The sequence below is a fragment of the Sus scrofa genome, chromosome 13 (genome assembly GCF_000003025.6).
Source record: "Sus scrofa isolate TJ Tabasco breed Duroc chromosome 13, Sscrofa11.1, whole genome shotgun sequence".
In the NCBI taxonomy this organism is placed as follows: Eukaryota; Metazoa; Chordata; class Mammalia; order Artiodactyla; family Suidae; genus Sus; species Sus scrofa.
The window spans coordinates 83,449,148-83,476,536 of NC_010455.5; the positions used below are offsets into that span (position 1 = coordinate 83,449,148).

The 27,389-nt window shown below is 36.2% G+C and overlaps 1 protein-coding gene across 9 annotated transcripts in view; it reads left to right on the top strand.

Annotated features, from left to right (window-relative positions):
• Positions 1-27,389, top strand: part of TRPC1 (transient receptor potential cation channel subfamily C member 1) — a 62,077-nt gene that overhangs the window by 12,805 nt on the left and 21,883 nt on the right. For 3 of the 9 annotated variants that reach the window (XM_021068260.1, NM_001145751.1, XM_021068264.1), the window contains 4 exon segments: positions 10,538-10,740; positions 18,885-19,016; positions 20,732-20,927; positions 25,360-25,696. In XM_021068260.1, the coding sequence (XP_020923919.1) occupies positions 10,538-10,740; positions 18,885-19,016; positions 20,732-20,927; positions 25,360-25,696 (868 nt within the window). 9 annotated transcript variants of the gene reach the window in all.

Below are 27,389 nucleotides of genomic sequence, written 5' to 3' on the forward strand. Positions count from 1 at the left end.
AAGGCTAGATAATTTTGTCCAGTAGCTTTTAAGTACTGTTAGATATGCCATGTTTTCTTCTTTCTTTCTGGTTTCCATCTTCCCTCCCTCCCTTTTTTCCTTCTTTCCTTCCTTTCTTCCTCTCTATTTTTCTTCTCTCTTTCTTTCACCTTTTATTTGGTTCTGAGCCACTAAAATTTTAAAAAGAAACCAAAGAAAGCCGTGTTTAAAAAGTATAATATTTTGAATTGATTTATTTTTTCCTTCCCAGCTTTCATTCCCCCTTTATCTTGTATGTTTTAAAACATCCAACAGAAGTAATTATGATGACTTTTTAAAGGTGACTTTGTTTTTATTATATTATTACTATTTAGCTTACATATCTAAAAATAGTACAAGTGTTCTGGAAGTGTCAGTGGAACAGGTATTTCTGTAGCCCATATAATTTACAAGCTTCAGAACAGAATGCTCCTCACCTACAAAGCAATTTTCAGTTTGACTTTGATTTTCTCCTAAGTTTTATTAGATTTTCCTTTTTGTCTGAAATTTAGTATTTGCTTATAACTAAAGGTGAATGGATTTTTTTAAACTGGAAAATATTGACCTTTCTGCTTGTCTTCGTATCAGTTCAGATAATAAAACTGTGTATGTCTTGAAAGAATTCAGTTAAGAGATCTGAAGGAAATTTCATATTATTTTCCTTTTTTGATTTGCTTATGATGGAACTTATCATATTAATTTTGGCTTTTTTTTTCTTTCAAATAGTATGATTGTGTGCTCTGTTGTAACTTTCACTTTGTTTTATTTATTTATTTTTTTGGCTCCACTCATGTCATATGGAAGTTCCTGGGCCAAGGATCAAATCAGAGCCGCAGCTGTGACCTATGCCACAGCTACAGCAGTACTGGGTTCTTAACCCACTGTGCCACAGTGGGAACTCCATGTTGTAGCTTTAAATTTATGAGACTTTTTTTGGACTGGTATTAGGAAGCACTCATAGAAGATTAAAAAAAAAATAAGGTTAGTCCTATGTACATTTCATATGAATATGATACATATATATGTTTTCAAACATGTGGCATTGTCTCTATGTATACATACTTAGAGCAGGAAGAAATTTGCTGGAACTCCCTGGTGGCCTACCAGTTAAGAGTCCAGTATTTCCACTGCGGTGGCTCTGGTCACTGCTCTGGTGTGGTTTCAATCCCTTGCTGGGAAACTTTTGCATGCCATAGGCATGGCCAAAAAAAAATGCTTTCCCAGAAATTTTAGTTATCCAGAACACCACTGAAAACCAGAAAGTAGTAAAAAATACATCTGAGCAGCTGGGGTAGATGCTATGAAGTTCCCATTTATGAACTTTGTCATAGAGTGATTCTGGAGTCCTCTTTCAAAGTCTATTTTTTTCTCATTTTAGATTACACTCTAACAGACTTTCTTAGTCTTCTAATCTGTGGAGAATTAAGGGGCAAAAGAAGGGGCATGAGGGCTGCAGTAGGAAAAAATGAGGCATGGTACCTCTGACTCTATTTAAAGAGGTCAACAGCATTATATACCTGATAATCTCTGAGGGAAGTGTATATTAGAGTGATAATTAATGTTAGTAACAATGGCCCAGAGTCAGTAGGGGAAAGTTAAATTATATTCAGTTTATATTGCTTTAGAAGAAAGAAGAATACATATAGTACTTCTGAAAGCAGACTTCCATCAAAATAGTTTAAATTTTGAAGTTAAACACTTAAAGGCATAAGCTTCAGTTACCTAGAAATAAAGTTGCAAAGAAAGTCTCTGATGATTCTATATAAAAGAAGTATTATGGTATAATAATCATTTTTGTCTTTTTATACATAAAATTCTATGTATATAAAATTTCTGCTATATACATGGTTCTTCCACATGCCTGGTCACATAGCTAGCCTATATAGATAATATATTTTATAAATCAGAAAACTGAGGCTCATAGACTGTAATGAATTGCCCAAAGTTCTAAAATAAATAAGGGTAAAGCTAAGATTTGAACCTAATCTTTTGACTACAAATCCCATGCTCTTTCCAGTTCACTGTGTTCTCTCTCAGGTTACCTCCGTCCTATCTACCCATCAACAGATGTTCAAGGCCTTTGGTTGGGTGTGATTGTGAAACTGAATAAGTAAATCATGAGTAACTAAAAGGTGTTAAAACTAATCAGACAATGAAGGTATATATATGAATTTTAAATCAAATATTACAAAAATATATTTCATAAATGCCGAGTGGTAACAATACTTGACCCTTGTGTGTTTCTTTGAGGTTATGAAGTGCCTTCATGTATTTTATCTTGTGTTATACTAGTGACTCTCAACTGGACAGTTTTGTTTCACAGGGGATATTTGGCAATGTCTGGAAACACTTTTGGTTTTACAACTGGGGGATGGGTAGCTTCTGGCTTCTGGTGTGTAGAAGGTAGGGAGGCTGTTAAACATCCTACAGTGAACAAGACAGCCCCCAACGACAAAGACTTATCTGGCCCAAAATGTTAATAGTGTCACTATGGAGAAACTTTGTTTTATATTTAAACTTCAGTGATTAACAATAAATGTTTCAGAAATAGAAAAGAGATTACTGTGTACTAGAGCTTACATGAAAGAAAGTTTACATGAAAGATTGTCGGTTGAGCTCAGCCTTGAAATATTAATAATTGCTAATATCTATATGGTTCTGCTGTATGCCAGGAATCTTAAATATATTCACTTCCTTAATCCTCACAACAGCCTTGTAAGATTGGTGTTATTATCCTCATTTTATAGAGGAGAAAACCAAGGTACAGGAATTGTCAGTAACAGGGCTGCGGTCACTCCATAAATGTTAGTTCTGGCTTCAGAGTCCATGCTTTTAACTTACTACCTAAAACTATGCTAAAAAAATGTGTAGATGGGTGGGGAACAGGAAGTGGGCAAGGCTGTAAACAAAGGCACATACCTTGTATATTTTTGAGACAGTGAATTTTTGATCACAATATTCAGGTTAGAAAGTAATGGGAAATACCTGGAAAAATAGCTAAAACAAAACTGATGAAAAGGAGTTGGATGGCAGGCCGAAGAATTTGGGTTTTGTGTGACAGATGGTGGGATCATTAAATGATTTTTGAGAAAGTATGTGATGGGTCTAATGGTATCTTAGAAAAACTAACGTAATGGCCGTGTTCAGTATAGATTGAACAATGGGAAAGTGGGGAAGACTGTAAACAGCTTGGGTAAGCAGTTTTTATAGTAATCCAGATATGAAAAGGTGAAAGCCTGAACCAGAATAGTGGCTGTAAGAATAGGGAGAGGAAGTGGCATATGTGAGAGCTATTATGAAAGAAGAAATAATAAAATTTAGCATTTACATTTGGATGGGGAATTGAGAAAGAGTCCCAGATGATTTGAAAATCTTAAACCTGGGTTACTGGGAGAAGGATGAAAGAAAAATAGGAAGTTGAGAAGTCAAGCTTGGGACAGAGAAATGTGAATTCTGTTTTTAGCCTTGTTTATTTTGGGGATATCAGGCAATTTCCAGTGGAAAGCTTACATCTCTGGGGAGAGGTTGGGTTGGAGTAATGTAGCAGCTGTGGGCATAGGGATGATCCAATATTGTGAGAGTAGATGAAATCACAGAGAAGAGCAAACAACTAGTGCTGGTTCTTTCTCAGGGAGCATCAACATTAATAAAGGGTTTCATAAAAGGAGTTAGGATAATGCAGCATTGTGAGAACCAAGGATACGGTTTTACTGTGTTGCTTAGAAATCAAGAAATACGCAGAGGTGGGAGAGGCCATTGGATTTTGAAACACTGGCAAATTATAATTAGAGAAAATGATACTCATTAATTTGAGAAGTTTGGCAGAGTGAAAGAAAATTCTGATGGTAAGAGAAAGATAGGATCAAGTCAAGTTAGCAAAGAGTGAGGAAGTATTTCATGTTTGGGGAAGTGGGGTCTAGGACTGGTATTCCTGCAAATGAAGGACCAAGGTCCTATAGAAAAGAGCACTAAATAGAATACTAAGGTGGAAATTTTAGCTTTGAGAAGGTAATAAGTAGCTTCTTACTCTGAGCTTGGAGGAAAGAGTATGGGAATTGTTGAAAAGACAAATTTTGAGGTGAGAGGGAAGATAGTAACCTCATTAATACATAATAAAAATGTATTGACTAGACTTTAATAAGGAATGGTCAAATATCTGTGAGAAATTGGGAAGCAAAACAAATGACATTTTGTATACCTATAGATATTTTAAAAATAATTTAAAACACTTTTTTTTTCCTCTTCAGAACTGACTTTGATATATCAAGTAACATGGTATTTGTGCAGAGTAAGTCAGTGGCAACTCCTTATTTATATGACTTTTTTTTATGTAAGTACATATTTTTATACCTGAAGCTTATCCTTTTAAGCATCGAAAGACTTAACATGAATCTTTCTTTATTCTTTACTAAATAGTATATCTGAATATAACTTAACTTTACCATCACAAGTGGGAATCGTTGAGAGTGTAATCATTTTCCTTGGCTTCATATAGTCTGAAACTACTGACACATTTTGCCTTACATTAAATGGCTTCAGACTGCTGTTTATTGATACTGATTTTGCCATGCTGATATTTTGTCTTCTCAATGATCAACTTTTAGCAATTTTTTTTGGCCTTTCTCCTTTCTTTGTTGGTTGTAGTATAGCTGTTTCCTTTTCAGTAAAGACCTGGAGGGTACTTGGGAAAGCCAAATATCCATAATTTATAGGTAGCGCTAAGTCAACGTGGCTGAGGCATAGGAAGTAATGCCTGTACAGTTAGTTTGTGAAGCTCAATATGGTCTTGGGAGAAATTTGGAGCTAGATCCATGGTTATGTTTCAGATGATCAGAGTTGCTTCTTGTTATGACTTTGAGAGCAGTGGCATTACTATAGTTAGCTTTATAGGTTAAAATTAAAAGTCATCAATGAAATGTTTAGTAGTAGTGAACACATGGTTCTTTTTGTTTGTTTGCTTCACCTGACCAAGAACTTTGGTAAAAGCTGAAGAGAAATGTTTGCAAAGCAGGCAGTGATAATGCAGATTTTAAAGAATAGGCTACAGACCAATGAACCCTAAAATTTTAAAGTATAAAATATTGAATTATATTTCCCATGAAGATGGGGAGTTTTTCCTGTAGGAATACTTAGGCAGTTCCTAATGATTGAATGTGACCCCCAACCTTTTCTTTGGGGTGCCTAGTCCTATTTTTAGACGTCCAGATAAAGTCCACTGTTTTTAGTCCTAGTTTTGACATCTACCTAACGTAGATGAGAGCTTTATTCTTTTCAGCTACAAAGTATATTAAAGATCACATATAATTTTATTTTTAAGGGAGAGAACATTGATATAAATATTTAACAATTATACTAGTTTAAAAAATGTACAGATGGAATATAATCAGTCATTTTCTTAGATTAAATCATTATTTATCCCATTTTCCCCTTCTGCCTTTATGGCTTTCATTAAAAAAAAAAACAACAACAACAAAGAGAAACCCAAAACCTGATGTCGTGGTTGCTGCCAAGTGTCATAATAGGACTGTAGACTTTGTTACACAGAGTTGGAAATTCTCCATTTCCTCAACTTTTATTTACTTTTTCTTACTATAAAAGTTGGAGCTTCAAAATGAGCTATAGTTTGGGAGTAGAGCTATAAAGTCACTTCTCCTTCTTGTCTCTAAGGACCTTGGTAACCTAATTCTTTGTGATTTTTACTTGATAAGATTGCTAATCTCACATTGTCACATTTGTACCATTTCAATCAGCCACGTGTGCTTTAAAGATGAAAACAGAGGGCTCTTCCTTCTGTGCACATGTTTTCCACTGTCCCCTAGCCTCATGGTTGCACTGATTACCATTTTTATTAGACTGAACACAATCTTTTACCCATAGTAATTGTTCTTGGCAATTTCTTTTTTAGATTTGGAATGTTAAAATTCTTTGGGTCCAAAGTGCAAGATTAAGGATCTTTAAAAAAAATAACATTTCAACTTTAAATAGTGCATGGATCAGCACTGTTTCATTAATAAACCCCTCTATCAAGTATTCATTATTTTGTCAGTTTATGCGGTGAAACCAGGACAAAAATGTGTATGTTGTGGTACACAGAAGTACTGCTGAGGCAAGCAGATGTACTATTTGGACCGTCTAAGTTTTTGAAAATTTAGTATTACTGTATATAATACAGTTTAAAATTTAAAAAATAGTTTTAGTTATGAATTAGTAAAAATAATTAGTTTACATTTTTAGCCTCCATTTTCATTTTTAACCTTTTTTTTTTTTTTAAAGTCCGCAGATGCACTTTTGGTGGCAATCGACTCTGAAGTAGTGGGAGCTGTTGATATACTACTTAATCATCGACCAAAACGATCATCAAGACCAACTATAGTAGTTAGTACTCTTAAATATTTATTAATTTGGATTTTTAAACTCAAATAGTTCTCCTGCCCCATTGCCATTTTTTTCTCCCTCCCCCCAATTAATTTTGTTCTAAAGAAATAGATTTTTTTTGTAAAATACTGCTCCAAAGAAAGTAAGATACTTGCAAGAATAATTAATGTTGCGCTCAGGAAACTTTTAAAATAGTGATGTTTCTGTAATTTTGTTAGCATGATCCACTATTTTTAGTTTGAAACATTTTCTGCAGTTTAAGTTGAAAATGAAGATTAGTTTCCAGGTGAATGTAAGAATTAAATATAAACAATGAGACCATAAAACTTGAAGAAAGTGTACATGAATATTTAACTGAATGGGAGGGAAGGATTTTGGACAGAAATCATAGTGGTATAGCCTTTGGCTGTATAGAAGTTAAATTTCTGGAATAAAGATATCAGGCAAAATTTAGAAAGCAGATGAATAACTTTCAAAAGATGTTTTCAGCATATATCACAAATTTGTAAGTTAGAGGAATTGATGAAAATCATCAAAATCAATAAAAGACATGAAAAGATCTTCAAAGAAAGTACAAAATATTAAATCTCACTAATATTCAAATACGAGGTGTTAATTTTTGCTTATTAAATTAGCAAAGATTAAAAAAAATAACCATTGATGGCAAAAGAGTAATACCATCACTAGAAGGGAGGGTATTTTGAAAAGCTCTTTAGCAGGCTGTGTCATAAACAGGAAAGATGTTCATATTCTTTAGCCTAGTGTTTCCTCCTCTAGCAATTTGTCAAGGAAATGGTCAGAAAATGCGGACAAAAATATTAATTGTAGTTTTATTTGTAGCAATGAAAAAGCCGTGTGACATAATCTGAACATCCCAAAATAGAAGATTGGAAATATAAATAATTACATATTATTAAAATGGTATTTTTAAAGAAATAATTAGGAAAATGAAAAATATGATGTGGGAAATGAAAAAAATGAGCATAGTAAACTGTACATAAAATATGATGGCAAGGTTAAAAATATTCATAGGAAAGAAACTATGGAAATTCAGCAAAATGTTGCCTAACAGCAGTCACCTCATTGCCAAATTGAGGGTAATTTTTTTTTATTATTTTTGTAATTAAGAAGATAGTTACTAATAATCAAATAAATTCTATGGCAAAAATGAGATATTTGTTGTATATCAAAATTTACAAGTTACAATATTCATTATTGGTGAGGATGTAGTGACATAATCAGTAAGAATAGTTTCTGGGAGTGTAAACTGGTTATACTCAGAAGAAAAATATTGTTTTATAAAAGAATTATAAATTGGTTGCTTGATTATCTGCCATTATCTGAGAACAATGAGAAGCTCCCCTGAACTGCATCCTTTATCATATATTAGCTGAAATATTTAACTCTCATTGAAAACTACTACAAAGTCTGGGTAAGCATGATTTTCTCCAGAAGTTAATTCCAGCTAGTTTAGATGGTGAGAAAAAAACCAACAAGAATAAAAAAAAAGGGCTAAGAGTATAGCTCCTCTCTAGAATCCTATTCAGTTTTCTATCACCTCTCCTGCAGTTACTAGTATATTTTTGTATACCTGTTCCACCTTATAGCCTTTTGACCCATTTACACTCTTGGGGAAGGTAGGTGTAATGTGCCCGGATACTGGAGCAATTGACTGATACTATTTCATCACTGTTACCACTGCCAATCAAATCTTGAGTTGTAAGGCTGGGCAGTGCTCACCTACTCGGTGAAAGAATACTTTTACACTGTCTCTAACAAAAAAAGTTATCCAGCCTTTGCTTGAATCCTTCTAGTGACAGCAAGATCACATTGTTATGGCCCTATTACTTCTAGAGAGGCACTGTCAAGTGTTTTCATATACTTTTTTTTTTAACCATCTCAGTGAATTCATTCTGTGTTTTTAGCTTATCAAAACTGTCTTTTGATAAATTTTGGCTTTCAAATACAGAGATTTCTTTTGATACTATGTAGATTATGAGTAATGAAATTATGGACTTTAATAATCTATCTCTAATAGTATTTTTTTATAGTTAAATATGTTTCATAGGAAAAATGAGGACCAGTTTTTTTCTTGAGGGATTAAATATAGTTTTCTTCTCTTTACAACCTCTTTTTTGTAATGGAGTAAATTTTTAGATTTCTCTGTAATTTTAAAATAAATTCATTAATATGAAGTTCCCAACAAATAAATGGGAAGTATATAAACAAACTATTCATAAAAGGGAAAAAATATAACTATGTCAGAAAATATTAAAATTACCAGTAATCAAAGAAAAGTAAATTAACATTTCATGATAATTTTTTCTCTCATAAATTGGGAGTAAACATGCCCAGTGCTGGTGAGTAAACTTGTTATGTGGGTACATTCTTCAGTTATTGGTAATGTAAACTATTAAAAGGGCTTTGATAATATGTGTCAAAAGCTTTAAAGCTGTTCATAACTCTACTTCAGGGGTTCTATGTTAGTGTGGTTTTCCTAAATTTTGAAAAAAAGTTGTATTCATTAAGATGTTTGTGGTAGTGCTGTTTAAGTTAGCAAAATAAAATATCTTGAACATTGAGTGTATGAAGTTCCTTAAATTGCATGGGAAATTCTGTACATAAAATTTTTTTCCCAGGAAATTCTGGGTTATAACTTTATGAGTCATTAAAAGGGTCCTCGATCTTCAAAATATTAAGGTTCATTGTTTTTAATCATTGGTGCCAAATCATTTATGCCAAAGTTGCCCTTAAAAGCAGGTATGGTAGAGAAAGGACTAGAAGGAAGTACTATTAAGATGGTGGGGTAGTAGGAATATGGATATTTTTATCATTTCTTCTATGTTTTTCAGACATTTTATAATGTGTGCACTACCTTTACATTATTAATAAAAATTACAAAAATAAACTATGAACTTGATGAACTTATACTGTGGTGGAATCAAATAGCTCAAAGGAAAACATCTGTGGGAAAGTGAGAAATATTGGAAAGAATATGCAGTTGTCATAAAATAGCCAACCTTTTTAATTTAATCCAGATCCTTACTTATAATGTTTCTTTTCTCATGTCATGCATTCACCAGGCATGAGCCCATGTAGTGAAAGGAGCTCAGCCTCCAGAAGAGTACACACTTGGGTTCTTTCTGCACTTTGCCACTCTTGTGTGGCTCGGGCACATTAAATTCTCTGAGCCTCAGTTTCTTCATGGGGATTATAATGCTCAATTTTACAGGCTGTTGTGGGGATTAAATGAGATGATAAATGTAAAATGCTTGTTTCACTAGCTATGATTGTTACTGTTTTTGTGCATTTGTAACAGAAAAGTAGTGTAGGTGGTATTTGAGAACATGCAGAGAATTATATAAAATGAAGAGTGCCTCCTATTTACTTATCCCTTTCAAGTAACTTCACTGCTATCAATGTGATAATGTTTTGCCATAGAGGTGAAATTCAAAATTTTTTTCTCATGCGTTTATACTCTGCCTTTTTTTTTTTTTTTCTGGTCTTTTGAGGGCCGCACCTGCAGCATATGGAGATTCCCAGGCTAGGGGTCTAATCCGAGCTGTAGCCGCCAGCCTACGCCAGAGCCAAAAGCAATGCCAGCTTGAAGCTGCGTCTGCGATCTACACCACAGCTCATGGCAACGCCAGATCCTTAACCCGCTGATCGAGGCCAGGCATTTAACCTGTGTCCTCATGGAGACTAGTTGGGTTTGTTATCGCTGAGCCACAACGGAAACTCTCTATGCCTATTTTTAACATTTATGTTTTTCCATTATATCCTTTTTCTAAAATTCTTATTCTTTATCCTTGTCATGCATGTCTCCATAATCTTGTAAAAATGAAGTACATTCTCCTAAAGTATTTCTCTAGATAAATCCACATTTCTTTTTTGCTATGAAAACAGAGCTCTGATTGTATGAATATTTCCTAATGAAGATTTTTGTCTGTCATGATTATAGTGCATTTATTAACTAAAGTTTTGAGGTTTTGACAAAAGCTTACTTCTAGTAAAATGTTTATCATATTCCTTAAAGTAATTTTTATGTTCTTTGTGCCTTCTATTTTTTTATTTTGTTCTCCAGATAAGTGTATTTTTAAGGTACAGATAGTAACTTTTCGGCATTTATATAAATATTTTTCAGAAACTCATGGAGCGAATTCAGAATCCTGAGTATTCAACAACTATGGATGTTGCACCTGTCATTTTAGCTGCTCATCGTAACAACTATGAAATTCTTACAATGTTGTTAAAACAGGATGTATCTCTACCTAAGCCCCATGCGGTTGGCTGTGAATGTACATTGTGTTCTGCAAAAAACAAAAAGGACAGCCTCCGACATTCCAGGTCAGAAAACTAAGATTTAAATTAAGGTGTGTGATGCAGTAAGGTATATGTCAATGAACATGTTGTTGTTTTTTCTATGTAGATTTTAAGAAATATGGTACTGCAATGACTTAAGAAAGCCAAACTTTTAGCTCCTCTCCTTAATATGATGTTCTGCAACTTAAAGAAGTGTTTACTAAATGACAAATAATTAGGAAAAAAAATCTCAAATTATGAATGGGATCACTATTTGCTATTTATTTATTTAGGTTGTGCCCATGGCGTGTGGAAGTTCCCTGGCTAGGGACTGAACCTTCACCACAGCAGCAGCTCAAGCCATTGCAGTGACAGAGCCAGCTCCTTAACCTGCTGTGCCACAAGGGAACTCCTATATGCTTTTTAGAAGCAGTTTATTAATCTAAGAGAATTTCCAAGTAGTCGAAAGGGTGGAGATGCTACTTCCTACCTTATTTATAAGAAAATAAAAACTATTGTCTATCTAGTTAGATATTCAAGCTGTTAATGCCTCTTCTCCCCATCTCACACAGTATTTAAGTCTTTTTCTCCTCCATTCATAAAAATTAAGAAGAACTGAGGAGTGAATGAACAAGAAAATACCCCTTCTTAGACAGGTTGATCAAGTTCACACATATGCATGTTATATAGGCTGTAGGGTTCTGAGCTAGACCTGAGATTATAATTTAAAGCATAAGCCTTATATGTTAAATATATAGTAATCAAATACAACTGAAATAGTATCAACTACAGCAGTTACTACAAGGATTGTTGTACAATATACATGAAATTAGCCTTAAAGCTGCAAACCATCCGCCCTCCCTCTTTCCTCACCTCAAGAACAGATCTTTGGTGGATCAACAGATAGTCATAAATCCATAAAAGTCTCCTGTGTATTTGCAGAGATTGTACTGGAATGTTTTTCTGTTTTTTTGTTTTTTTGTTTTTGTCTTTTTGCTATTTCTTTGGGCCGCTCCTGCGGCATATGGAGGTTCCCAGGCTAGGGGTCTAATTGGAGCTGTAGCCACCGGCCTAGGCCAGAGCCACAACAATGTGGGATCCGAGCCACGTCTGCAACCTACCCCACAGCTCACGGCAACGCCGGATCGTTAACCCACTGAGCAAGGGCAGGGACCGAACCCGCAGCCTCGTGGTTCCTAGTCGGATTTGTTAACCATTGCGCCACGACGGGAACTCTGTTTTTCTGTTTTTAAGTCTATTTTATAATGAGGTTTGTTTTTCTTTTATAAGATCTGGTTGATAGCCATGGCTATGTCATTTAATTTTTTAGTTTCAGAATGACTAATCTATAAAATGACAAGCATAAATGATATTTAAGACTTCTTGCAGCATTAAAACCCTTTATTAATATTAAATATAAATATTGTTCGAATAATATACTTTTTTTTTTGGTCTTTTTGTTTTTTTAGGGCTGTACCTGCAGCATATGGAGGTTCCCAGCCTAGGGCTCTAATCGGAGCTGTAATTGCTGCCCTACGCCACAGCCACAGCAACGCCAGATCCAAGCTGCATCTGCGATCTACACCACAGCTCACGGCAATGCCGGATCCTTAACCTACTGAGCGAGGCCAGGGATCGAATCTGCAACCTCATGGTTCCTAGTTGGATTCAGTTCCACTGCACCACGACGGGAACTCCTCAGATAATATACTTGTTAAATATGTGTGCAGTTGAAGCAATTGGAGGTAGGGGTGGGGCTGGAGAGAACATTTAACCTATCTTGGTTTAAGGTGTGGAAAAAACTTGTTCTGAAAGCTTTTAGAGGAGCTATAGCCTGAGTTCAGCTTTTAAGTATGAATAAGAATTAAAAGGTAAAAGGCATTTTACACAGAAAGTACAGCATGTGATTGAGGTTTACTTAGGGAACTGCAAGTGATTTGGTCTATTTGTGGAAGTCTGCAAGAGTTTGTCATCATTGTTTGAGAAAACAGTTATAGCAAATGTCAAAGGGCTCTGACTAAAATCATTTCCAGGAATTGCTCAAGTAGACCTGCAGAAGAAAAGGAGGCTAACAAAATGAGTAAAGAGAGATGGGTAAAGGTTTCAGTGAGGTTGAAGAGGGATTATACTAGCAATAAAGAAGCAAGGCAATCTGTATTTATAAGATATTGGTTTTTAAATATCAGAGATGATGCAGTTCCAGCTGATGAAATCTTTCTATTTGCAACAACATGGATGAGCCTGAAGGTACTATGTTAAGTGAAATAAGTCAGATGAAGAAAGACAAATACCGTATGATGTCACTCATGTGTGGAATATAAACCACAAACAGGCAAACAAAACAAAATAGGTGAACAAACTGAACCAAACAAAAACAAACATGCAGACAGAAAAAGTAGTGGTCACCAGAGGGGAAGGGGCAGTGGGGAGAGTGAAACAGGTAATGGGGACCAACTGTACAGTGATGGATAGAAATAAAAGTTTTGGTGGTATGCATGCTATAGCAAATACAGAAGCAGATATACCTTGTTGTATGTATGAAACTTACATTGTTATAAACCAATGTTACCTCATTAAGGATACATTTATTTTAAATTTGTATTTAGTAGGTTCATTATGTGCCCTGTGCTTGGAGAAGTGGTCTTTCGTAGGAGGCATCCTTTGCATCCCAGCAGCCTACCTGCCTCTAGTCACTGGAGCTTTATGTTCTAGAGACGCCCCTTATATGGGTTGCATGGGTCCTCCTGCTGTAGCAGGCTGACTGTGAGCCCGCTGTGGGCAGTCTGGTAGGTGTGACTGGCCCGTGGTCTGGTCGGCTGCCACGCTCTGCCCTGTGCAGAGTCCCAGCCTTGCTCACAGTAGCAGCTGGCTATGGGGCTCTGCAGGGATCCCAGGGCTGGGGCTAGCACACTGGTAGGCGGGGCCAGTTCCTGGGCCCTCTGATGTGCAGGGCCAGGTCCTGTAGCAGCTGTACCTCAGGGGGTCCTAAGGCAGCCAAACTGCTGGTGGTGGGACTGTGTCCTTGTCTATTTGCTTGGATGAGGACACAGACGTTCCGGTACTGGTGTCAACAGGCTGATGTACGGGGCTGGGTCCTGGTGCTTATAAGCTAGAGGCAGAATTCCAAAATGGCACTTGTATCACTGTCCCTGTGGTAGATCCAGCTCCCCCAAGTGGCTGCCACCAGTGTCTCTGTCCCCATGGTGGGTTCCATTTGCCTCCTGCCTCTCCTGCAGAGAGAGGTTTAACCCTGGCCTCTTTCAAATTACTGCTTCTGACTTGGGTCCAGGAACATGTGAGATTTTGTGTGTGCCCTTTAAGAGTGGATTCTCAGAGTTCCCTTATGGCTCAGTGGGTTAAGGATCCAGCTTTGTCACTGCAGAGGCTCTGGTTGCTGCTGTGGCATGGGTTTGGTCCCTGGCCTGGGAACTTCCACATGCTGTAGGCATGGCCAAAAAAAAAAAAAAAAAAAAAAAAAAAAATCAGAGTGGATTCTCTATTTCCTACAGCCTTCTGCTTCTCCTGAAATTAAGCCTTGCTGGCTTACAAAGCCTAATATTCTAGGGACTCACCTTCCCTAGGCAGGACCCTCCCCTCCCCCTGCCGGTTTGGGGAGCCCAATATGAGACTTGCACCCCTTACTCTGGGAAGAACTTCTGCAGTTGTAATTGTCCTTCCATTTATGGGTTGACCTCCTGGTGGTATGGGTCTTGACTAACTGCTATCTCCATCTCTCCTACCCTTCTTGTGGTTCCTTTTTTTTATACCTTTACTTAGGGAAGATCTTTTCTGCTGGTCTTCTGATCTTTCTCATAAATAATTGCTCTGTAAATAGCTGTAATTTTGGTGTGCCTGTGAGAGGGGGTGAACTCAGGGTCTTTGTACTATGGCCGCTCTGCAAGATTTCATCTTTTTTCACAGCTGAGTAGTATTCCATTGTGATTATATAATATATCTTTTTTTTTTTAATGGCCACATCCACAGCATATGGAAGTTCCCAGGCCAGGGATTGGATCCGAGCTGCAGCTGTGACCTACTCTGAAGCTGTAGCAATGGCAGATCCTTTAACCTACTGTACTGGGCCGAGGATCAAATCTGAGCCTCTTCAGTGATCCAAGCCGCTGCAGTCAGATTCTTTTTTTTTTTTTTTTTTTTTTTTTTAGGGTCATACCAGCGGCATATGGAAATTCCCAGGCTAGGGGTTTTAATCTGAGCTATACTGCTGGTCTACTCCACAGGCACAGCAACGTCAGATCCAAGCCGTGTCTGTAACGTACACCACAGCTCACAGCAACACCAGATCCTTAACCCACTGAGCGAGGCCAGGGATCGAACCTGCAACCTCATGGTTCCTAGTTGGAATTGTTTCCACTGTGCCATGACGGGAACTCCAGCAGTCGGATTCTTAACGCACTGCGCCGTAGCGGAAACACCTACCATATTTTTTTTAACCATGCCAATGATTTGGGCAAAAATTATGTCAGTACACTTTAAGGGTTCTACTCTTTTCTGATCTATCTATGGCTTAGTTGGGGAATGCATCCATAGTTGCAGCCATTTCTCAAGAGTTCCTTTTCTGACTTTCTGATGTTCTGCACACATGCCTAATTTTTCAGTCAGGCAGGGATCTATGGAAAACTTATGTGAATCTTTGTATGTCTTTTCTCATTTCCAGCATCTCTCTGTTAAATTTCTTTTCTTTTTTTTGTCTTTTTGGCATTTCTTGGGCTGCTCTCGCGGCATATGGAGGTTCCCAGGCTAGGGGTCGAATCAGAGCTGTAGCCACCGGCCTGCGCCAGAGCTACAGCAACGCAGGATCCGACCCGCGTCTGCAACCTGCACCACAGCTCACGGCAACGCCAGATCCTTAACCCACTGAGCAAGGCCAGGGATCGAACCCGCAACCTCATGGTTCCTAGTCGGATTCGTTAACCACTGTGCCACAACGGGAACTCCATCTCTGTTAAATTTCTTGTTGACCGACTATTTGTCTCAACTCAGACTGCAAGCTTGGTCTTGCAGAGCTGCAGGTCTTCCTCATTTAAGCCAGCAGAACTATAGGTTTTTGTCTCCAAATGCATTGATTTGCACCCCTTTAGCACAAAGGTACAGATTTACCAGTTTCAGACTGGAAAACTGTGATTCTCATTGAGTGAACTGGAGGCGGAGGTGATGGACATAATGCAGGCAAGAAGGCCACAGGTTCCAGCTGTTCCTGCCTGAAATTCTGTCAGGTTTTCAATAATTGGAAATTATTAGTAGATATTATCAATAGAGAATAATCAATGGATAAGTTCCAGTGACCTGAAACAGTTAAAAAACAATTTTGTCCATTTTATGCCTGTTTTTTGTGTAGTGAAATCACTAACCTCTTCATATCTTGCCATTACCTTTGGTAGTGTTTTCAGTACTGAAAATGACAGATTTTATAAAGTGAGGCAGCCTCATTATTTTCCAGATTATATCTAATTACATTCCGTACTATGGCACTTCTTTATTATTCAAGCATAATTGGTTGCCACTGTTACTAGCAGTCATTCTCTTCCTCTGCATTTTGTCACTAATCCATGCTTTGAGACACAATAATGTAGTTTAATACTAAAGTCCTTTCTAGAAACAATCTAAAAAAACTGTAAATTAATTACTATAGACATATTGATGGAAACAGATAAGTTTCTTCATTGTGTATATTTTTCTCGAGTTTTTGGACAGTTTTGGTGTAGGCTAATACTTCTTTAGAAATCCTTACTTAAGAAGATACAAATAATTGAACTTATTAATTAAATGGCTAGATCATAACTGGATTTCATAAATACTGTTTTCTTAAAAATGCATTATATAGGATCTACTTTTGTGTCTAAGTAAGATATGAAACCTATTAGGTAAACAAGTAATAGTTCAGTAAGTTTGTTTCATAAAATTTTTTACTTTTCATACAGATAAATTCCATTACAAAACAACATAAAGACACAACCCACTGGGAAAAAGTATTTAAAACCCTTTTTTTTTTTTTTTTTTTTTTTCCTGTCCCTTCCGCGGCACATGGAGTTTCTCAGGCCAGGGGTCTAATCGGAGCTGTAGCCTAGCCGCCAGCCCACGCCAGAGCCACAGCAACATGGGATCCGAGCCGCGCCTGCAACCTACACCACAGCCCATGGCAACGCTGGATCGTCAACCCACTGAGCAAGGGCAGGGACCGAACTCGCAACCCCATGGTTCCCAGTCGGACTCGTCAACCACTGCGCCACAACGGGAACTCCTTTAAAACACTTTTGATGAGACAGAGGGTTAATTTCTTTGATATATAAAAATATTTTACAAATTGATTTTTTTTAAATCATCAAAAAAATAGACTATTGAAAATGAACAAATAGTTTACAGAAGTATAAGTGAATAGTAAACATGAAAGTTTGCTTAAGCTTCTAAAGAAGTTCAGAGTAATACAACTCTTAAAATTCCGTTTTTCTTTTTTTTTTTTTTTTTTTGTCTTTTGTCTTTTTAGGGCTGCACCCATGGCATATGGAGGTTCCCAGGCTAGGGGTCTAATCGGAGCTGTAGCTGCCGACCTATGCCACAGCCACAGCACCAGCAGATCCGAGCTGCATCTGAGATCTACACCACAGCTCACGGCAATGCCAGATCCTTGACCCGCTGAGCGAGGCCAGGGATTGAACCCGTAACCTCATGGTTCCTAGTCGGATTCGTTTCTGCTGTGCCACGATGGGAACTCCATAAATTCCATTTTCCATCTTTGAGAGTAGCCAAGTACTAATGAAAGTTGAAGGGGAAATGAGCTCTCCTTATTGTTTGTGCTTTGGAAATGTCAGAATTTAAAATACACATGCCATTTTATCCAGTAATTCTAAGTGTGCAAAGGATATATGAACTAAAGAACAATCATTGTTGGAGTCCCCACTTTGGTGCAGCAGGTTAGGGATCTGGCATTGTCTCTGTGGTGGTGTGGGTTTGATCCCTGGCCTGGCATAGTGGGTTAAGGATCTGGCATTGCCTCAGCTGTGACATTGGTCACATCTGTGGCTTGGATTCGATCCCTGGCCTGGGAACTTCCATATGCTGAAAAAGAAAAAAAAAAAAAAAAAAAAAAAGAAGAATCATTGTTGCATTATTTATGGAAATAAAAAATTAGAAGCAATCTAAATTTCCATTAATGGAGATTTGATGGACTGTCATTGAATTTGGAAAACCATCCAGTTTTAGGAGATAATGAGATGACTCTATGTAGAGACATAGAAATAGTTGTTGCTTTACATAGTATGTCTGATTATGTTTGTGTATGGATAGAAAACATCAGGAAGGATATTCACAATTCTCTGAAATGTGATTCAAAGAGATGATTAGAGTTGGTGGAAGGAGAATTTGGGAGCATCATGTACTAAACTACTTGCTTTTCTAAAGAACAAGCATATGTAGCAAAAATTGACACCACATTGTGAATCAACTATAATTTAAAAAATTTTTAAATAAAATAAAAACATGTGTATGTTAAACTTATATTTAAAATAAAAATATGCATTATATAATATCTACAAAATTCTAAACTAAGAATTATATACTTATAAGTGAAAGAATTATAGCAACATTTTTCTGATTTGGTTTCCTATTTAGAAATTGAATATGATTGTTAATTAGTTTACAGAAAGTAAAGTAAGTACTTTTTCATTAGCCAGACGTTAGGCATAAATCAGTTATAAGATTTGAAATTTCTTTCAAAAATAACCTGGTTGAATGAGCCATGTGTAATATATATGTAGTATATTAAAGTAAAATTATCACTGGGGAAGGAAAAATTTAATAATCATTCATATCATAATCAAAATGTATTAGTTATTGGCATATTTCATTTAAAATAATACTCAGTTAAAGAATAGAAACTTTTTTTTGGCTGCACCTGTGGCATGCAAATGTTCCTGGGCCAGGGGTTGAACCCAAGCCACAGCAGTGACAAGGCGAGGTCTTTAACACACTGAGCCACCAGGGAACTCCTCAAAATATTTATTTTTTTAAGTCTTTTTTTTTTATGCAGTTTACCTTATAATAAATATATCATAGTTTTTAAATTTTTTTTTACTTTTATAATACTTTAAAGTTATGAAAATTGTAGCTTAAAGAAACTAATCATATGTATATAATAAATTTATTTTACATCATGGAATCAAATTTTATCACAGGTTTCGTCTTGATATATATCGCTGCTTGGCCAGTCCCGCTCTAATAATGTTAACAGAAGAGGATCCAATTCTGAGAGCATTTGAACTTAGTGCTGATTTAAAAGAACTAAGCCTTGTCGAGGTGGAATTCAGGTGGGAATGAATGGAAATTGTAAATTATATGTTTTTTTACAGAATTTTTTCAACCTAATTTTTTTTTGTATGCCAAATTATCATTTATATTTATATGATAATTTGGGATCTTCCTTTTTCCTCAGTGGAGTAGACCCCAGTACCACTCAGGTCACTCTTCCATCTGCCCTCTTCCACTCTTCCATCACCCCTAAATCCCTACTCTCTCCAACATTGCCAAAGACATTCTAGGGCAGTTATGAAGAGTAGTGGGAATAGTAGCCTTAAGCAAGAGCAAACGTATTTTTAACTTCCTTCTCTCTTATCTCTCCTCATTCCCAGATTCTGTAATCATCCTTGGAGCCAATATTTCAAAACTTTCAGAAGCATATATAATGCTCTCTGTATGTGAAGTGTGTTCTGCACACACAAACACTGTTCCTTTTCACTATTTGGTGAGATTTTCTGTTAGGAGAACCATAATTTGTAGGTATAAAATTAAAATGCTGCCACTTTTGACGATTGTTCCCATTTGCAGTTAGATTCCTAGACTAAGAAGCAGGTAATTCTTTGTTAAAGAAATTCAGCTACATATTCTTAGGTAATTTGGTTATGTAGTAAATGCAAAGAATGGATGAGAAAAATGTTACTCTCCAAGGAAAAGTTTTTAATTCTTTGAGTTATAATTTTATGCAACCATAAAAAAGCCATAAAATGGGGAAGACCCCATTGAATGGAAAGATTAATCAATGGGAAATCTTCCTATTTTCACTTCCTTTCCCTTAAAAAAAAAATATTTTCAGAAGTCTGACCTCACTTGATTCATAATTATTTATTTCTAACTTTTTTTAATTGTTAAATTCAAGCATAAGCTTAATGTAATTGATATTTTAAAAAGAATTACCTACTAAAATTTATTAGTTTCTTACAAGTTGCTTTAGTTTTGCCCCTTTTTTAAAATTTTTTTAATGGCCACACCCATGGTATATGGAAGTTCACAGGCCATAGATTGAATCCAAGCTGTAGCTGTGACCTACAGCACCAAATCCTTTAACCCACTGCGCCAGGCCATGGATCAAACCCTCACCTCCACAGCAACCCAAGCCTCTGCAGTCTGATTCTTAACCCACTATGCCACAGTGGGAATTTCTAGACTTGCCTTTAATAAGTAATTAAGTCCTAAGTTTCAAGGAATAGTGATTCTGAAGGAGAATTCTGTACTAGGTGTATTTCAGTATCTTTCTGACTTGAATTTTTTTCAAATGAGCATTTTAAAAGTAAAACAAAATACTATTTTAATGTCAGAAGTAGCATAGACATGGAATATCATAGAAAAAACTTCTAGTTAAAATTGTATAATAATGTTTATTAGATAGCATCAAGATATTATCATCTATTTATATAAATAATGTAAAAGGAAGCTTTATATGAAACAGGTAATAAGGGCAAATGAGTTAAGTGAAGAACTGGTTGACAAATATTATCAGAATTTCTAGGAATATCAATGTAGACAAGAAATCATTGTGCTTAACTAAGATTATCATAATTGTGTTACAGTTTTCTCCAAAACTATGGAGAATTTATGTACCAGTTGGTTCCTTTGACTGTCAGCACAAAATGACTTCCGTAGTTGTGTAGCATTGTTAGAATTAAAATGCTACTGAGTAAAATAGTGAAAACAATTTCATTAGAAGTTGGAAGTGACATTTCTAATGATAGACTTCTGCACCTTGCAGGAATGATTACGAGGAACTAGCCCGGCAATGTAAAATGTTTGCTAAAGATTTGCTTGCGCAAGCCCGAAATTCACGTGAATTGGAAGTTATCTTAAACCATACATCTAGTGATGAGCCTCTTGACAAACGGGGATTGTTAGAAGAAAGAATGAATTTAAGTCGTCTAAAACTTGCTATCAAATATAACCAAAAGGAGGTATGAGGTTTTCTGTAATATATTTAAATTATTTCCTCCACAGCAATCTAGTGGCTCAGAGCAAAGGCTTTGGAGCAAAAATACATCTCAGTTGAGATCCTAGTTCTGCTTGATGAAAACTGTGTGTCCTTGGGAAAGTTATTGAATCTGTCTGAGCTTTAGTTTTAAGAAATAATTAAGGACGTATATATTTAAAGAGTTTATCATAATCCATACTAGCATTAAGCAAGTAGTCAATAAATGGTAGTTGCCACTATTTATTAACAATTTAATTTTAATAATAATATGGATGTTAATATTTTTGCTAAATAATAGCTATGCAGGTAAGATCTCATGCAGTAAGTGCCGTTCTAATGAAGTTTTCCATATTGTGTTTTGTCTGTCATAGGTTTGTGTTATTGATCTGGTTATTAATAACTCTTTCTATAGTTATAGGGCCTTTCTGTTTAAAAATAAAGAATCAGATGTTATGTTCCTTATTCTTATTTGTTAATTCATTGTGAAACCCAAAGGTGGAGAGACGTATGCTATGATAACTAAGTTGAATCTGGCTCTTCTGGCATCATCCCTTCCTATTAAGGGAAATACCTATTTCTACTCCCCATACACTCACATGCACATGGTTCAGGAACTTGAAGAAGGAAGGTATGCATTTTTAATTTCATTTTTTGAGATAACTTATTAGACATAGATATTTTTCTATAGATAATGATGTTTAGTTAATAGTAGGTGGTGTTGGTAATGGCACTTTTAAGGTTATTTCTGAGACCCATTATTTTTATTATCAACATAGATGTTGGAATTAAGCTTGCTTATCAAATTTATGTTAGTATAAAAATGGAGCCCCAAATAGATAATGCTGGAAGGCAAGATACAGGACCTTTGGTGCTAGGAGCAGAACTTTTTTATTTCTTGGTTGACAGTTTATTATCTCAATAGCTTTATGACTTAGGTACTCGATACAGGAATTTTTAAGATGTTTACTTTAAGATTACCTAGATATTATGTTTCTTATCCAGATCTCTGGCTTCAAATCCTATACTTTTTCTAGTACTGCAAATTTCTTGCTTAAGGTAAAACATTTATAGAAAAAAAGAAGTATAAGAATTTGGGTCAGTGTAGTGATAAGGTTATAAATCAATAACCTACCTATGTGGATTAAAAAGGAAGTACAATGCTAATAGGTATACCTATGTAGAAACAGAGAAAATTGGAACCCCAAGGTAATCCTCCTCCATTACACATTTTGACTACATCTTATTGACTAGAATTATGTTAATTTATTTACTTCTGTGTTCCACAACTTAAAAGACATGAAATACTAGAAAATGATAGAATAAAGCCATTACAAGATACAAAATCAACTTAAATGATTGAAAAAAGAACCTTAAAGAAAGGTGGAAAGAACCAAGATTATCCTGGTTAGGGAAGAAAAAACTAAGAGGCAGTTTCCTAATGATAAATATGCATATCCCTGTAGGACTCACAGAGGTTAACCAAATGTTCCACTTCAAAGAAGATGAGAGAAAAGGAAACAAGAAGTAATAGTAATATTTTCAGTTCCAAGAAAAATACTCTGTAGTTTTAAGAATGAATAAAAATGTAAATTTGTTTTTGAAACTAGATTTCTAAATATGATCAAAGGAAAAAATAATATTTTCCCAAATAGCTGATAGACTTTGTTCAGGCTATCCATCCTGAATAACAAACTATCCTGACACTTAGTGGCATAAAGCAATATTTCATAGTCATTTTGTAATAATTTGATGATCACTTTATTATGCTCTTGGATTCTGTAGGTCAGGAATTAGGAAAGGGCACAGCAAGGTTGATTTGTTTCTGCTTCACCATGTCAAGGGTCTCAGCTGGAGATAGCTCAAAATGACCAGGGACTACAATCATTCTAGAGTCATCTTCACTCATATCTCTGGTGCCTAAGCAGCAGCTGAGGACCAAACAGGAAGCTCTGGATGGGCTGGGTGCTCAGGTGGGTGGGTCCATTGAGGGTGGGCCTCCTTAGAACTCAGAGCTAGAACAATGGAGGGGCATGGCCATCATGTGGGTTGGCTGTAAGGAGATGGTCCGAGAAGCCTCTGAGGGCTGACTGGAGTGCCTCTTTGTACCTGGGCTTCCTCACAGCATAGTGGCTTCAGGGTAGTAGGACTTTTTATATGCCAGCTTTTGGCTCCAAGAGCTGAATGGCCTTTTAAGACCTACCTTCAGAAATCATATAACGTCAGAGTTCCCATTGTGGCACAGTGGTTAATGAACCTGACTAGTATCCTTGAGGACATGGTTTCAGTCCCTGGCCTCGCTCAGTGGCTTAAGGATCTGGCATTACTCAGTGGGTTAAGGATCCTGTGAGCTGTGATGTAAGTTGCAGATGCGGCTTGGATCTTGTGTTGCTGTGGCTGTGGCTGGCAGCTACAGCTCCAATTTGACTCCTAGCCTGGGGACCTCCATATGCTATGGGTGCGGTCTTGAAAAGACAAAAGACAAAAAGAAAGTACATGGCGTTACTTCTTCCAGAACGTACTAGTTAAAGCAATCACAAACTTGTTGAGTTGAAGGGTAGGGAATATTGGTAACCCAACTGTTGATGAGAAGCATATCGAAGAATTTCTGTCTTTGTTTTACAACCACCACAGACCTAGAACATCTCCAACTGAAAATTTGTTCTTCTAATTACGTATTTAACATTGTTATTAATTAAATCATCATTATATAGAGGGATGGCAAGGGCAACAGTCAGTCCTAAGATTGCTTTGATACTTGGGAGACGGGTGAAACCACTAAGTTTGGGATGCTACTAAACTGGGTAGTTGATGGGAGGAAAAGCTGTCTTTCTCTTCGATATTTCCTCTTGAGGGACAAACTTCCATTCCTTAAGAATACTGGAATTTTAAGCAGAAGGATAAATAATGAAATGACTTAACTGCCAAAAATAGGTATTGTATATTAGGAGATTTCTTGATAACCACAAACAGTAACAAAAACCCTGTCCATTTTTTTTTTTATTGTTATTTTTTTAGAGTCACATCCGTGGCATGTGGAGGTTCCCAGGCTAGGGGTCGAGTCGGAGTTGTAGCCACTAGCCTACACCACAGCCACAGCAACGCAGGATCTGAGCCACATCTGCAACCTACACTACAGCTCATGGCAATGCTGGATCCTCAACCCACTGAGTGAGGCCAGGGATCAAACCTGTGTCCTCATGGATACTAGTTAGATTCGTTTCTGCTGTGCCACGATGGGAACTCCCGTGTTCAGTTTTTTTAAACCAGATTGTTGCACTCTATAAATTATATTCACTCTATCTATATGTATTATAAATTATAGAATATAATTTACAATGTAGTTAAAAGGATAAATCATTTTAAAACAGAAGATCAATCAAATATTATTTAATATCTGAATGATATTATGATCACTTGTGCTTTACTTTGGTCATTTCAAACCTGATTACAATATTGTATCCAGAGTTTCAGAGTCCTAAAGTTATACTTCATAGGTAGAGCATTATGTTGGGAAAATAACGCATCTGAATTTTGAAAGCCAAGAAGCTTTGTAAACTTTGGTAAATTAATTTCTATACTTGAACTAGAATTTTCCTCTTATTTGGGAGTATTTTTCCTTTTCTTCTCAGGCAGAATTCCATTTTAAGAAGATTTAAGAGGAGTTCCTCTGTAGCACAGTGGGTTAAGGACTGGTGTCATCACTGCAGCAGCTAGGGTCACTGCTGTGGTTTGGGTTTGCTCTCCGGCCTGGGAACTGCCACATGCTGTGGGCGTGGCCAAAAAAGAGAATTTAAGAGTATCTTTAATACATCTTAAGAAATTCTCGTGTTTTTGTGGAGCACAAATATATTTGATGTTTAGACTTTAATTGCTTTGTTGTCTTGACGTGTTGGTTTTCTTATAACTGACATCATTTATTTCTCTAGGCTGAAGTCTCTATGGTTTGTGTTAGTTTTGAAATTTCATAACCATTATTATGAGTCTTTATAAGTTAAATGTTCCAAAACGGCTGAGTAGGCTGGTAATAATCACTAATACTTACATAGTGCATGCTATGACCAGGCATTATTCTAAGAGCTTTACATTTAATCCTCATAACAAGTGTATGGCTAAATACTGTTATTATCTTCTTTTTATAGATGGGGAATTTGAGGCTTAGAAAGGTTTAAAAACTTGCTCAAGGTCATTTAATAAGTAAGTGGCAGAGCCTGGATTTGAATCTAGGTAATCTGGCTCCAGAGTCTGTGCTCTTAACCACTATACTGTTTAATTCCATGTAAGAAAAAAACCAATGTGGACTGTATAGAATTGATTTCAAACTATTATTAAAACTTTGAATATCAATTAAATAACCGTAAATCAGATCACATTTACAGGTTATACTTTACTTTTTTGTATGTGTGTTTCCTTTTCAGTTTGTCTCCCAATCTAACTGTCAGCAGTTCCTGAACACTGTTTGGTTTGGACAAATGTCAGGTTATCGACGTAAGCCTACCTGTAAGAAGATTATGACTGTTTTGACAGTCGGCATCTTTTGGCCAGTTTTGTCACTTTGTTATTTGATAGCTCCCAAATCTCAGTTTGGCAGAATTATTCACACACCTTTTATGAAATTTATTATTCATGGAGCATCATATTTCACATTCCTGCTATTGCTGAACCTATACTCTCTTGTCTACAATGAAGATAAGAAAAACACAATGGGGCCAGCCCTTGAAAGAATAGACTATCTTCTTATACTGTGGATTATTGGTAAGTAACAAGTAAATTCAAAAGGTTCTTCCTGAATTTAGCCCATTAATTCTCCCATTAGTGACATTATAAACTGGTTCAGTTTGTAATTTTACACTGTTTGTAAGTGAGAATTTGAACACTTCCATGATCATTGAAGACTTAAGTAATATTTTTTTAAAGATAGATGTTCTTAAGTTTAATGATAAGGAAGCAGATCTCTTATTTAATATTACTTAGTTACATGGAAGTTAAAAATTCTCACTTCCTGGAGTTCCCTTCAAGGCTTAGTGGTTAACAAACCCAACTAGCATCCATGAGGACGCAGGTTCAATCCCTGGCCTCGCTCAGTGGGTTAAGAATCTGGTGGGCGCTGCTGTGAACTGTGGTGTAGGCCAGCAGCTGTAGCTCCGATTGGACCCCTAGCCTGGGAACCTCCATATGCCATGAGTACAGCCCTAAAAAGACAAAAAAAAAAAAATTAAAATTCTCAATTGCTAAAATTGTTCATGATTGTTAAAACAGAAAAACAAATTTTGCTGATGAATTTTTTTGTTATAGTATGAACATGTTCTTAGGTATTTTGAAATGTAACACATTTTATACTCAGTTGCATTTTAATAGTTAACTATTTTAGAATATCCTTGTGGCATAGCAGATTAAGGATCCAGTGTTGTCGCTGCAGTGCGCTTATGGTGTTGCAGTGGGCTCAGGTCACTGCTGAGGTACAGGTTCAGTCACTGGCCTGGGAACTTCCACATGCCTCGGGCAAGGAAAAAAATAAAAAAAGAGAGAGTTAAGTGGGAGTTCCTTTCGTGGCTCAGTGGTTAACGAACTGGACTAGCATCCATGAGGACACGGGTTCAATCCCTGACCTTGCTAGTGGGTTAAGGATCCGGTGTTGCTGTGAGCTGTGGTGTAGGTCACAGACGTGGCTCGGATCCAGCATTGCTATGGCTCTGACTGGACCCCTAGCCTGGGAACTTCCATATGCTGTGGGTGCAGCCCTAAAAGGCCAAAAAAAAAAAAAAAAAAAAGAGAGAGAGTTAACTATTTTGTTTTATTATATCATTAATTTTTCTTTTAAGAACTTATGAACCATTGCTTAAATTTGGATTTAGAGCATTCCCTGGTGACTCATTATATAAATGAGTTCTTTGTAGTGAGAGCTAGATCTCTTTAGAAATGACAGTTTAAAAAAGAAAAAGACATTTCTCTGAAAATTGTTTTTTATAAGTATTATGCTGTGTAATAAATATTTTAATGACCTTATGCAGTTTTTACTGCCTTTGCCCTTTTGGGAGGTAGGGAAGGGAAAGGGGAGTTGAAGTATAGTCATATTGTCTATTTATGGTCTTTTAACAACATCTCCTTTATTTCCCTCTGGATTCTCAACCTTGTTTTCAACCTCAGCATTTCCCACCTTTTTTTTTTTAATACTATTTGCTATAGAATAAAAAGAATGTTGAAATTTAGTCTTTTCTGTGGTATGAAGCACTAATTGATTAATAAGTTCTTGATTTTTCCAGTTATTAAATAATTTGAGAAGAGTTAATGTACAGTGTTCACTCTTAGTTCTTCAGATATAAAAAATAATTTGTGTATTTTGGGATTTTTATTTGGAAATTAGTTCATTTCAAGTAAGCTGGTTTTAAATAAGAGTTTTACTTTTAGCAGTAGATATAAAAATAATACACATATATGTACTCTAAGT